Below are 14,600 nucleotides of genomic sequence, written 5' to 3'. Positions count from 1 at the left end.
TGTAAAAACATTTTTCACTCTAAGAGGAGGATCAACTAACGATCACCTCATATGGTATCAGCCGGGTGTGCAGTGTGCTGAATCTAAATGCTTATATCATACTATAGTCTATCAGAGCAAGTGTTCAGTGTGCTATGTATAAAATTTTATTCAAAATAAACTTTTTTTATACATTATTTAAATAACTATATTTTATAAAAATAGTAAAATACATGCCATGTTCTGTCACCACTCACCAAGCATAATATTTGACGCGAACTCAGGTTTACTTGATCCGAATGGTAGATCAAAAATTCAGGAAATCAAAATATGGGAATAAATAGCATGTCTTGAGAGTTGAGACGTGAGTTATGTTTATTAGTTCAGATTGTTTATTCTGGATTTAATTACCAAAAAAATCATATAACTATCGTGTTTTTTTCAATTTAACCATAATAGTATATTTGTTGCAGGATAATGCAAGTAACTTTAAAAAAATTTATTTAAAAAACCCAATCTCACTAGTTCATAACCATAGTTAAGTTAAAATTAAGATGGTGCCACGTATATTATCAAGTTATTAATTACATGGGTTTTATTAATACTTTTACCATCTCATTAAGGGTCAAAATCCTAATTCACAATCTACACAAACACAGAGCGTACTAAAACTTAAGTTCGAAGGCGATGATGTTAGTGTGATTTTTTGAAATCACCGTCTATCAGGTACTATATATCGATTTCTTTTCATGCGATTTATATTAATTTATATCGAATTGATAATTTTATTTAAGAAAAAATATTTTTTTTCGCCACCAAACTTATTGTGTATTTAGAAACTCAGCACTAAATTATGATTTTTTTTTTGTCACTGATGTTAGGTTCGGATTTTTTTGTCACTGATGTTAGATTCAGATTTGATTATTAACACTATATTATTCTTTTTAGCATTATTAAAATATTGTGGTAGTTTGCAATATTTTGGTGATCTGATAACGAGAGTTTGACACACATTTTAATACTTCTAAAAAATTTAGTTTCATAAATTATTTTATTATCTTTTCTAAATAAAAATTTATCATTTGAATTTTTATACACAAAAAGAAAATGTAAATATAATGTATGTATAATAAATTATGTAAAATTTAAAAATTAAATTAAAAAATTGATGTCTTGTGGTGCATGTGACATTCATGTCAGTTATGAATTAACCATGGTTAGAGATTTATTAAAATCGGGTTATGTCAAATTAATTTTGTATTACTTAGTTGCATTATTTTGCAATAAAAGTAGTTTTATGGTTAAAATGAAAAAATCACATAGGTTTAATAGTTTTTTTGGTAATTAAATCTTTATTCTGTGTCCTGAGGGCACAGATTAACCTACATTAAATACTTTTCTTTTTCTGCTACTAGCATTCTCTCTCTATTTCTTTTCACGTGACAATTAATATTTTCTTTATTACTGTGTTTTATTCTTTAATCACCTATTTTACTCTTTTTACATATTATATTCAAAATAATATTATTTATAAATTATGTACAAGTTAAAATTTTATTAAATACTAACTATATATTTACTTTTGATTTATCTTTCAAAATTTTATATTTATAATAAAATGTTATTTTATTTTGAAAAATGTTAACATAAAACAAATTTTTTTTATCAAATTTTACATGACAACTTTTAATTAATTTCATCCCACAAATAATAACGAGGCCCTCTGCATATATATTAATTTTCTAATTAAAATCATCCAATTTGGTATTTAATAAAAAAAGTTAGTTCAAAGGTGATTTTAATTAGAAAATTATTGTATATGCAGGGGGAGGGGGCTCGTTATTATTTGTGGGACGAAATTAATTAAAAGTTGTCATATAAAATTTGATAAAAAATTTGTTTTATGTTGACATTTTTTAAAATAAACTACCATTTTATTATAAATATAAACTTTTGAAAGATAAATAAAAATAAATATATAGTTAGTATTTATTAATATTTTAACTTGTATATGATTTATAAATAATATTATTTTAAATATAATATGTAAAAAAAGTAAAATAGGTAGTTAAAGAATAAAATACAGTAATCAAAAAGACATTAATTATTCATGTAAAAAGATGGCCAGAGAGAATATTAGTTGCAGAAAAAAAGAGTATTTAATGTAGGTTAACGTCTGCCGGGGCAAATCCAACAGTGGCCTAAACGTCCAAATTTGGACCGGTTTCGGCCTAAATTTACCAACACGTCCAAATTTGGACCGGTTTCGGCCTAAATCTTATCAACAGTCCAAATTTAGGCCGGTCAACAGGCCTAAATTTAGGCCGGCGCTATTCACCAGCCTAAATTCCTTTAATTATATAATAATAACTTTTTATTCTTTTCTATATTTAGTTAATTAAATGATTATATGTTAATATAATTATTAAATAATTGTAAATTATATTTAATATATTTTACTTAAATAATTATATAATTCAAATTAACAATACATTAAACATAAGATAAAGATTACATTCGGTAAGATAAAGATTACATTCGACAAAGTTGAAAATGCTGGATTTCAAAAATTTCTTGGTTGACATCGAAAAAAAAAAAATAATGAAGTTCATATTGCACACCGAGATGTATTAATTGAGCATTTGTGGGGATAATATATTAATTCAAAGTGGTATTGAATCTTTGTAATTTTTGTTTTAGTTAATTAAGTAAAATGTTAAGTTTTATTTTTATTTTCTTTGATATTTCTATAATTTTGTTTTCTTTGTTTGAATGTAGTGTTTTTTTAATTTAATGAATTTATTAAGTTTACTATTAATATGAAATCTTATATTATTGTTAAAAGATTAAAATAATAATATAAAGATAGTTAGAAGAATAAAATTTTGATATATGAATTTGGAACAAAATTTAAGCGAATGGAAAGATAGTTCGGTCTAAATTTGGACCAAGATTTAGGCCAAAAACTGGTTCCATGATGGCCTGAGGGCACAAGATAAACAACCCGTTATTAGTTTTAGGAAAACAAAGTTGTAAAAAGTACACAAAATATAACACAAACTTAAAACTAAAGAATTGTGATAAATAAATATAAAACATTATTAATTTAGATATTTCCATCCAACAGATTTTAAATATAATTTTTAACTTTAATACTTAATACGATAATTTTTATTTTCTTTATTCTGATAAAGGACTTTTGTATCATAAATTATGTTAAAATACAATATCTCAAGATGAATCTTATTTCTTTGCAAAAATTTATAATCATCTAATTTAGGGATAAAGAGATATCGAGAGATATCCCTAACTTAAATATAAAATCTTAACGACTCAGAATATCATAAAAGAGATAAACATGATAATTAAATATACTTGATGCCATCTATTTTAATCCACTATAAAAATATTAGTTTAGCTTTAATTATATAAATAAATATAAATTAGATGTGTAAACCGCGATAGAGATTACATACATGTATATAAATTAGATGCACAGCGAAATGCAAAATAAAAGTGTAAATTATTTTCTACTTTCGAAAAATAATTTTTTATGACAGAACACTTTCGAAAATAAGTATAATATTTTCTAATAATAAGCATGGACTGTGGCACCAATATTTCTCGAAACATATGAAATTCCGTCAAGTTTATGAAAAATCAGGAAAAACAATAAAAGTTGTCCAAGAACGCCCTTTAAAAGAACCCGACCCGGTTCATTTACCGTCTGTTAACAAAACCCCCGACTAAAGCCCCAAAACTAGTCGAAGCAGAAGGAAACAAGCTGCTCTGAATCTGTGAAATCAAATCATGTACGGAGGCGGTAAGTTTCAATTCTCCACGTTCAATTCTTACACGTACAATTACATTGTATCTATCATTTCAAATTTTGTATCTCTCGTTTAAATTAGGGCGTTGTGTTTTGTACAGATGAAGTGTCAGCTATAGTGATAGATTTGGGGTCACATACTTGTAAAGCTGGTTATGCTGGTGAAGATGCTCCTAAAGCCGTGTTTCCCTCCGTAAGCTCTCGCATAAACTCGTATTTGTTTTCGTATATTTTCTAATTTGCTATGTTTCTTTCTTCGAGTTTTATCATTTTGGAATGTGTGAATTGTATTGATTTTAGTTTGCGGAAATGTTGCACTTCTATAGTTTGGGAATGTAATCTGTGAATTGGTGAATAGTTTTGTCTCGAGTGCAGAGAGAGGGAGTGTGGCTTATGAAAAGGAGTTCTGTTTTTTTTTTTCATAATTGGGAAGTTGCTATTTGGGTGGGAGGAACTTAATTAGGGAGAATTATAGAATAAACTATTGATACTTTCCGTTTTATTCTTACAAATTTGAAGTGTTGCAAAATCCTGCCTGTCTAAGCATGAATGACAGAGTGTATTGGACGAGTTTGGTTTTTTGCTTTGAATTGTAGTAACTTTTTTCTATGATTGACTTCTCTCTTATAAAAAGTGAATATATTCAAACCTTAGGAACTTTTATTCACATATATTTATATTTTTATATTATTTAACGGGAACTTTTATTCACATTGTTGCAAATGTATACAGGTTGTCGGATCAATCGACCAAATGGAAGTTGATGACCCAGGGACGCCTGATAAGAACTCTGGATCTGTTCAAGAAACTAAGTCTAAGGAAAAACGCAAACTATATGTAGGATCTCAAGCTTTGGGATACCGTCGAGATAATATGGAGGTCAGATTTGCATAGGATTACAATAATTAAGTACGATAGTAATTTTGATGTTATCTTATATGTTATTCCTTTGTTAATGTGAAAATCACCCTGTAATATATCAGGTGCTTCCAACTATAAAAGATGGAGTTGTCACTGACTGGGATATGGTTGAAAGCATATGGGACCATGCCTTAAGGTAATAATTAATTTCCAAGTGTCAACGATGCAATTTTTAAAACTATTCCACTGCTGAGAAAGGAAAGCCACACCAACATTTTCCTAAATGTTATTGTCTAATAGAATAGGTTTAGCGTCCTCAATCTGATTTTATCCCCAAGCTTACTGCATGATAATGTTTTTTAGTTTCCCTACAATCAAATGGTTTCGTACGTTTTCTGGGTGATCACGGGGTTATTTTGTTAGATCTATTTTGACTTTTGCAATGACTCTCTTAGATACAAAAAAAACAAGTTACTCAACTAGTTCATTAATTAAATATTCACATGCATAGCTTGTAACATGTAATCTCGCTTATGCCCATTTAGTTAATTATTAAATGATATATCTGGTTTATTACAGCTTTTTTAGTATTTTTTTTATGATAAATAGATTATTAATATGTAGTGAACTCGTACTCTCTCTCCCTTGCGATGTATCTACATGTCATTTGTATTTCTGCTGTCTAGTGTTTCATAATTGCCTTTTCTGTCTCTATATAATTTTGCAATTATTGTTTATATAATTAATTAGTACATTCTAGACTTTTGGGTGTAAAAGTAATATTCCTTTGCAATGCCTCGTAGTAGGTGAAGGACGTCTTTAATATGAATTAGGCTTGAACGATTGTGACCAGTAGGTGCTTGGAGTATATATCTTTGTTATGTTTTTTACAGCTCTAAATTTAATTCCAAGGCATTACTTGTATCTTGATTGCTATTATAACTCATGATACTTTTGAATTTTGAACTTAACTTTTAGGGACTGCTTATTGGTTGATCCTAAAGAACATCCGATGCTCCTTGCAGAACCATCATTCAACTCCCAGCAACAGAGAGAAAAGTGAGTTGGTAGATGGTGCCCTTATGACTTTGCTAATATTCTGACCTAGTACCTCTAATTTTCTCTTGCAACATTACTGTGCTCGAATTGTAGTTCTCCTTCAAAATTTTTGGTAAAGTAGCTCCTTTGTTTAACAAGAGAAATGTACTCCAACACAGAAAAAATTAGCATATAAGAAGTTGCATTTATTCCAAACACATGTATAATTAGCATATAATGTTGGATTGGTATACATTTCCTTTTCAAACAAATCAGCTACTTGCTTCTGAGTTATAATGCTTAAAGTAACTTCACTTCTTCACAGCGTGTGTGTGAAAATTTCCCATTTATGTCATTTTGTGAAACTGATCTAATATTTTGTACCACATTGCTATCTCTTTTTGTGATGGAAGTTTACTCTACTTTTAATTTGCAGAGCGGCGGAACTTATGTTTGAGAAGTACAATGTTCCTGCATTATTTTTGGCCAAAAATGCTGTATGATCAATCTCCACTGTTAACTTTAGCTTTTAGCAGAGTAAATTAAAAATAAAGTTGAATATCAGTACTCATTTATTTTCTAATGTTAAATGTTTATTTAAAATTTTTACTTGAACTGACAGGTTCTCACATCATTTGCATCTGGAAGGGCTACCTCTTTAGTTGTTGACAGGTAGAACTTTAATGTTCTACCAATAAGTTACAAATTATACGGGAGTTCTTGCTTTAATGGCCTTGTGGTTATGTCTGTGTGTGAATGTCTTTAATTTTTAGTGTGTTGAGGATCGGCCTCTATTTCAGTGACAAATTTGTGTTTATCACTTTGTCGAATGTCAAAGATACCTTAATTTGATATGTGATTGCACTTTTTATCCCATTTGCAGTGGTGGAGGTTCAACTACTATTGCTCCTGTCCATGATGGTTATGTGCTTCAAAAGGTATCTTCTATAGCAAGTAGTAAATTACCCACCACTTATTTTGAGCACTCAAATTGTAGTTTCTGTATGAGCTATAATAGTCCCTCAGAGCTTGTTCTTATAATAAGTTTATTATGTTCTTATGCACGTATACATCGTTTATATATGTTGCATAGTTTCTTATATATTGTAAGGCGGATTTTAGCTGCAGTAACCATATAGATATACAAGGCATACACAAGGCAGATCTTACATTGTCATCAGTGCTTTGTGAATCTCCTAATGTTTTTTTACTTGTGTACACAAGGAGTGTTAATGATTTGGTTGACCTTATGTAAATCTATCGTCTGTATAACCTTACATATACATAAAATGATTGGAAAGGAAGACTGCTGTTGCCAGATGATGCTCTTGTTATTGCCTACTAGTAATTTGTATTGGTCAAATATGATAGTCCAGACAAAAGATGTGAATGGTGGTTCTGGGTCAAGCTTGCTTCAAACTCAAATTGTGAAAATTATGTTCTTGGCTGGTTTACATAGTTAATATATCTTTAATTTTTGCATCCTTTTATTATTTGGATGTTGTTAACAGGCTGTGGCATCGTCTCCCATTGGGGGAGAATTTCTTACTGATTGTTTGATTAAAAGCTTGGAAAGCAAAGGTCTTAATGTGAGTTAGCTCCACAAATTATTAAGTTTTTTTGTTCTGGGTTGTGAAGACTTAAATTGGGTACCTAGTTATTAAGTCACGATATCATGTGATGCAGATAAAACCTCGATACGCCTTCAAAAGAAAGGAAATCCGTCCCGGAGAGTTTCAGGTTCTTGTAGTCTTACGTATCATGTATATGTGCATGCAAGTCTACTGTGCTATTTTGCATAATTCTGTTCACTTATGGCAGTTAATTTTACAATTGTGTATTTCATATAGTTCATCTGCGTAATCAATCTCATGTCTTTATACTTTGCATAATATAATTGTTGTTTTTCACCTGTTGCCTTCTTCGGCACACAATAGTGTTGGGTTTAGAGGTCATCCATTTTGTTGTTCAAATATAGAATGCTTTTTTCCACTCTCGTGCTTCACTCATACAAAAGTACAGTTTAATGGTTGACACTTTACATATTTTTGTGTAATGGTCAAATTTAGAAAATTTGAATACTCACTCGCTACCTCCACCGAGGTTCAAAGTTTGAAACCTCGACCTCTTCTCTCCAAGGGAAGATGGGTGTCCATTACACTACAATGCTAATGATCTCTCATCCGCAATTTGCTGTTTTCCTGATTTGTTACACATGCAGCATTGCATCTCAAATTTGATTTAATGTACTGTGTATAAGACTGGTGCATAATTGATGACATGGCTGCTGCTTTTACTTTGGTTCCATCACCAAGAAATTAATATTACTTTTTAATGTAATTTTTCTCATGTAGTTATTTATTTTTACTTCTGATTTTGCAGACGGTGGATATTGATTTCCCACAAACCACAGAAAGCTACAGACTCTACTCACAGGTTAATCTTAAATCTAACGTTCAATGTGCATTTGTACTTGTAGCTCGCTTCTAAATGTTTCCTTCTCTGTACTTCCTACACCCCAACTATAGAGGATCATTGCTAGCGACATCAAGGAATGTGTCTGCCGTGCACCGGATACTCCATATGACGGTTTGTATTCTCTTTCCCTGCGTAGTATAAAATTTATGCCTTTGGGTATAGCTGGGGTATACAGTGAATGCACTTGGAAGGACTATGTTGTTTAATTATTAAGTAGTAGCGGTCTTCTGTAGGTTATAGTGTCCTGCACTTTAAATTAGAAGGATAATCATATCACTCTTGCATGGTTTAAATACTTATAGGAATATGAGGCGCACATTGCTAGTTTAAGAATCCATGAAAAAGTTTTAAAAAAGGTGTGAAGATATAGGTCCTCTAATAGAAATACTATTGGTTATTATTAATCATTTCATGACACCCAAAAAATTGGCAATAGTTCCCGACTTCATTAAACACTAAGATTTAGAAAACCAAAAAATAGGAAATTTTTTCTTTGGTTCTGTCAATGTTTGTTTTATTTTGGTTTTTGTATCTGTCATCCCTTCATTACATATGCTGGAAATATTTTAAGTAACATTACCAATTTCTTTTCATTTTTTCTTTGTTCAGAGACTTCATACTCAAACATCCCTATGACGCCTTATGAACTTCCTGATGGACAGTAAGTCATGCACAGTCTTTATATTATATGGCCTGTGATAGTGATTGTAATTTAAAAAAATTTCTCTAGTTGATTTACTAGTTGCTGCATGAAATCACCCGTTTTAGTAACATATCTTTTGCCTAATCTGAAAGCATTGTTGAACTCTTTGCGTGCTATTATCTGGACATACAAGTCTTAGGATTGCTCTTACAGGCAGACATTCTTAAGCCTTCAATCGAAACCATATAACCTGTCTACATTTCTCTATCCTACCTTTTTTGTTTTGGATCACCGTAAAATCTATCAAGTCTTTATATGCCTTTCCTAAATGATGATACAGGACAATTGAAATTGGAGCCGACAGATTTAAAACTCCCGATGTACTATTTAATCCATCCTTGGTTCAGGTCAGTGATCTTGATAACAGTATATATTGATTCTTGTTATCTTGTCTTACTACTACTGCCCCACAGCTATATGTTATAATATTGATGTTTTTTTCCTTCGTCCAGACTATTCCAGGCATGGAAAGCTATGCAGATATTGCCGCTTCTGCACGTGGTCTGCCCCAAATGGTAAATTATTTCTCTCTTAATTTTATGCCCGTTCGTTGTAAGAATTGAATATAAAGTTCTAGTTTTCTCTATCAATTTTTTTTAGGTTATAGAGAGCATAAACAAGTGTGACGTTGACATTCGAAGAGAACTTTATAGTAGCATATTGGTAAGCTGCTAACTCATTAAATATTTCTTATGCAATATTATCAGGACAGCACCTGGTGATCTAATATAAAACTAAAGTTGCTTATTATGACTGCATCTAATATAATTTTTTTTTACTTTTTGACAAATATATCTGGATGATATTGTATTGTGCTTTAGTGTGAGTTACTTCACTTTCAGCTCCTACTGGTGATGACAAAATTTTCTTATATTTAGGGAGTCTTCTGACATTTTTAGTAAAGTTTCGTCGTGATAAGTTCTATTCTTTTATATTTATGACTCACAAGTTAGCGTATACATGCATCGAAGAGAATAATTGTACCTTGTTTTACAATAGTTGTACACTGGTCATGATTAAGGCTTTGCATTCACAGTTTCAAAAATATTAGGATTTTTTGATATGGTATTTAAAATTGGACACATATTATATGTGCATGTGTGACACATAGTATATCACATGTTCTCCTTTATTAAAAACAATGTCGATTATCGATAGAAATGTAGTTCATCAGTTCATCATACATTGGCAAAAAAGGATAATGTAAAAAGCAAGTCTTCTAAAGCTCTTGCTCCAAACAGGAAAAGTTCTAAATAGAAATTAGATTTTATCATTGTTGTTGAGTCGGTGGACTAGTCGACTAAGAGGTGATTGGGCATCAACTGATTACATTGACTTGCTGAACATAAGGGGCTACCAGAGCGGTCTACGACTAGTCGAGCCGCTTAGTTGACTAGTTGACTACTGTATTCTCTGCAATACTGCACTGTTTTTTCTGCATTATTGCACTCTTTTCCCCCTTTATCAAGTTTTTTTTTCTGCATAAGTTTCATATATTGATTATATGTTTTCTAGAATCTGTTTTCTATGTAATTTTGTGCTCTGTTTTCCCAGTTTTGTGCCTTTACTGCATCTTTCTAGAGTGTTCAGTTTTGTGCCTTTACATTTACCAGATTTTCTGTATGATAATATTGCTGAACGCCAATCAGTGATGACAGTATGATATTACTGACTTCATTTGCATTTGTGCTCATCTCCAGTTATGTTTGAACATAAAATAATCATATTATCGATTGTTCATCTCTAGTTGACCAGTTCTCTGTTCACTATATTTAGTTAAATATCTGTTTTATCTTCCTAGTTTGTTCATTCTTTAAATCCCTGAAAATGTAAACTACAAGCTTTGAACAAGTCATAAACCCTAAAAATTTGAATTATATAATATACATATTATATAGTCAAAATTATACTCTCTCTGTCCCAAAATAAGTGCCGCTTTGACTTTTTACACGTAATTGGAGGTGCAAAAAAAAAAAATGCTTGTGCACATTATTTACAAATTTTCTTTTTTTGAATAAAAATATAGATGTTAAATTTTTATTTAGAAAAAGAAAATTTGAAAAATAATGTGTAGAAGTATGTTTGTTTTGCATCTCAAATCACGTGCAAAAAGTCAAAGTGACACTTATTTTGGGACAGGGGGAGTATTATTTTATATATAATATAATATTTATTTAGCGTTTGACTTGTTGCGTTGCTGGAGGACCATCAACTCGACCCAGCTTATTCAACTTATCGCGGGGCAATCATGGATGTTATATCGACTTATACTGCTATAGTGTAGTGTGCCCTGTTTGGACACAAAACTGACACCCTCGGCTGTATTGTTCTGTAGCAGACACATGTATGACGGTAAAATTGAAGATTCTCGGTTACACGGCTTATACTAGTTTAGATTTTTTTTTCTAGATATGAAAACATAATGATAATTGTGCTATGTGACCCATACTTGGGCGAAACTGTATTTAAGGGTGTGTTTGGTTTTCTTTGAAAGAGTAAAACTATTTTGTCAATTTAAAGTACGAATTTTAAAGAAAGTAAGAGAAAGAAGTACCAAATCTCTACTTATGTCAACTTATCAACTTGGAAAGCACGAATCCTTTTTAGTTATAGGCATAACAAACTCACTTCTCTGATTTGCTCATTAGTAGACTTTTCTACTTATTTGTTTAGCGGAACACCCTCTACCCTCCAAGTGCTGTAAACAGCAATAAATTGATTTTAATTTTCATAATTTTGGGCCAACATCAAGAGTACAGTGTTTTTACCAAGTACAAGTGTCCAACATGTGAATAAGAAGCGAGATAAAGAGTTCAAATGATGCAAGTTATTATGAAATTTTTCATTGAAATCAGGAATTAATTTTCTGTTCCAAAATTTTGCTGTTCTCATACATCTTATACATTTTGTGTTGTTTCTGCATTATTCTTTGCTAATTCAAGCAACTTGTTTCTTACAGCTATCTGGTGGGACAGCATCAATGCAACAACTAAAAGAGCGTCTTGAGAAAGACCTGTTAGAGGTATGTTGGCCACCATGTGGCTATAACCTTTGCATGCCTTAGGTAAAAGGATGTATGTTATGATGAATATGAGAGAAAAAGTTATAATATAAAGCAAGCATGTGTTGTGGATTTTTTGAATTTCTAGTAAATATGTTAACCATTTATTATAAATAGATGGGTGCATCATTTAGCCATAAAAACAATCGTTCTCTAAACTCGACATATGAAAGTCTTAGCATTACAGCTTTTTTTGTGCTAAATGAATTTCAGAGATATCTTTTGTTATTAAAATAGCTTATGATCTGGAATTGTTATTTGCTGATTTCAGGAGTCTCCCCAAGCAGCTCGAGTTAAAGTTTTAGCCAGTGGAAATGCAACAGAAAGGAGATTCAGGTCAGCAACAACTATTTGAAGGATTTATCTGTTTTTGCTTAATTAAAGTACTAACAACAAGCATGCAAAGTTAGCCTAATTTCTCACTCAAAGTTAAGATATGGTCAAGAAATGACTGACAGACCATGTTTCTGTGTTATCCATATTTTTTTAATTTTATTTTAATTTGTCTTGATTTTTTCTCAAAAAAACAAAACAAAATAATAGATGAATGATTATTTTCCATCAATGTGGTTGTCTTATCTACTTTGTATGAATTTTATTTAGTTTACTTGCTAACCTACTACCTAGACTCATAAGCAACCCTTAGGGTCCCATATTCCAACTGAGGCTCCAATCTGCAATGGGTCACCGTCTATTTCAAATGAGCAAGTCTACCTCTATTTTTTGTACTTGTTAGTTCTATCTTCTTTTTGGAGTGTCTTTGCTACATGATAGTTCTACAAAGTATACTAACTTGATGCTGTTGTTTTGTGTAGTGTTTGGATAGGAGGAAGTATTTTGGCCTCTCTCGGCTCTTTTCAGCAGATGTGGTTTTCAAAGACCGAGTAAGTGCATGCTCTCAACATGTAACATCTGTTATATACTTTGTTTAGAACAAAATTTTGTAAGTGATGCATTCCAGTGTTCCTGGGGTCTGAACTTTTGAGTTCTCTTGTAATTCATCTTGTGCTATTGACAGATATGAAGAGCATGGTGCTGGTTATGTTCAGAGAAAGTGCCCTTAAACAGGCCAGTTTTTATAAATGCGGCAGTCACGCCTCTTTAGATTGAAGCATTGTAAAATGCATGGTCTTCTTTTAGCAAGCTGCTAAGCAGTATCATATGCTATGACTGTGTAAAGCTCGTCATTTATCTGTGTTAGGCATGGATATCGAAGATGTTAGTATTTAACCTAATATATGTTGTAAAATTATTTTGGCGATTCCTACCCTAAAAATTATCATTAGGTGATTCTTTAGTTTATTTATGTTTAACATTTGAGTACTTGAATGAGCTGTCACTGATCTGAACACTATGAAGGTTGATTATCCAAATTTTAGCACTATACCATTGGGATAAAATGCATCATTGACTTCAATCATTGTAAAGCTATTGCCTTGGCTTTTTTTTTTTATTGATCAGGTAGATGGACTTGTAAGAGCGCAACAATGGGTTCGACATCTGACTATTCCACCAGACATGGAAGAATGATCATTTGATTAATTGTATTTTGGTAGTTTTCCAGCTATGATTGCTAGTGACTCCTTACTGAAGGAGTTTTGCGTTGGCTGCTTCTAAACAATAATATTTTGTTAACTAGATGTCGACTGCACTTTCTTCCATGGTGGTCTTTATGAAGATGTTTATATGAATGTCCCTTTGGGTAATAAACTTCATTCAGCCAAACTCATTTGGTTTATTTAGTTTGCAAGCCTCTTAAAAGTTGTATGGTCGACAGCAGTATTTACGACTGGTATGAGAAGCTTTGTTAATTTTTGGTTTTAAGATAAAAATTTCTCGAGAAAACATTTTTCAGGGAAAAAATTTCTTGAATAATTTCTCGGGAAAAATATCCTGTAAAAGACTACTCGAGAAACAATATTTCAAGAAAAAAAATTCTTAAATCAATCCACACTACAGTAGAAACTCTTTAAATTAATACTCGGTAAATTAATAAACTCTTTAAAATAATAAATTTGTCCGGTCTCGACTTGGGTTAATGTAAAAAATTGAAAAACTCGATAAAATAATACGATAATAACTTTTCGAGAGATTCCTTTATAATTTTTGGTACCAAGAAAATCATAAATTAATAATTCATAAAAATTTGCTTAAGAATGCTGTACATTGAGCATATTTATTCCTCTTGTTTACATTTACTGTACAATACTTTAAAAGTCATTATTAATTTCCAACACATATGAACACAATAGTTATTAATTTAGGTTAAGTCCCAAGATTCGCTGCAATATAATTCCAAGAGGCATGGACTAATTTGTCTTTTCGTTTGGTATGTACACTATAATCGGTTAAAAACTCTTTGAATTAATAATTATTAATTTATCGATAAATTAATAACTCTATAAATTAATAAATTTCTTCGGTCCCGATATTATTAATTTATAGAGCTTTTACTTTATTTATACATAATAATCTTGACAGAACAGTACAAATTTTAATGAAAATCGTATTCTCTACGTGCGCACAAGTTTAGAAGAGGAAATGACTGTAAAAAGAAATCTCCAACACCTCATTATAGAGCTGCTGGGAGCTGGCATTTCAAACACAGCTCAACCATCCACAATATAAACGTTTGGGTACTCATGTATAAT

At 31.1% G+C, this 14,600-nt stretch overlaps 1 protein-coding gene across 1 annotated transcript; it reads left to right on the top strand.

The window, feature by feature from the left end:
• The first annotated feature begins 3,650 nt into the window (after positions 1–3,650).
• Positions 3,651–13,333, top strand: LOC108210484 (actin-related protein 4). The gene is made up of 20 exons (XM_017381795.2): positions 3,651–3,802; positions 3,910–4,001; positions 4,541–4,687; positions 4,792–4,865; positions 5,648–5,728; positions 6,144–6,204; positions 6,330–6,379; positions 6,591–6,645; positions 7,219–7,296; positions 7,394–7,447; positions 8,090–8,143; positions 8,236–8,296; positions 8,795–8,846; positions 9,169–9,235; positions 9,341–9,403; positions 9,489–9,551; positions 11,848–11,910; positions 12,221–12,285; positions 12,765–12,833; positions 12,968–13,333. The coding sequence occupies exons 1-20, from the start codon at positions 3,790–3,792 to the stop codon at positions 13,011–13,013; spliced, it is 1,308 nt and encodes a 435-aa protein (XP_017237284.1). The 5' UTR covers positions 3,651–3,789; the 3' UTR covers positions 13,014–13,333.
• The last annotated feature ends 1,267 nt before the right edge of the window (positions 13,334–14,600 follow it).

Source organism: Daucus carota, chromosome 3 (assembly GCF_001625215.2).
Source record: "Daucus carota subsp. sativus chromosome 3, DH1 v3.0, whole genome shotgun sequence".
Taxonomy (NCBI): Eukaryota; Viridiplantae; Streptophyta; class Magnoliopsida; order Apiales; family Apiaceae; genus Daucus; species Daucus carota.
This window is presented reverse-complemented; position numbering and strand designations above follow the sequence as displayed.

Coding starts and splice junctions, on each gene's coding strand:
- LOC108210484 (XM_017381795.2), top strand. Junction 4,002..4,540: donor CTAAAGCCGTGTTTCCCTCC/GTAAGCTCTCGC, acceptor AAATGTATACAG/GTTGTCGGATCAATCGACCA. Junction 6,646..7,218: donor ATGGTTATGTGCTTCAAAAG/GTATCTTCTATA, acceptor TGTTGTTAACAG/GCTGTGGCATCGTCTCCCAT.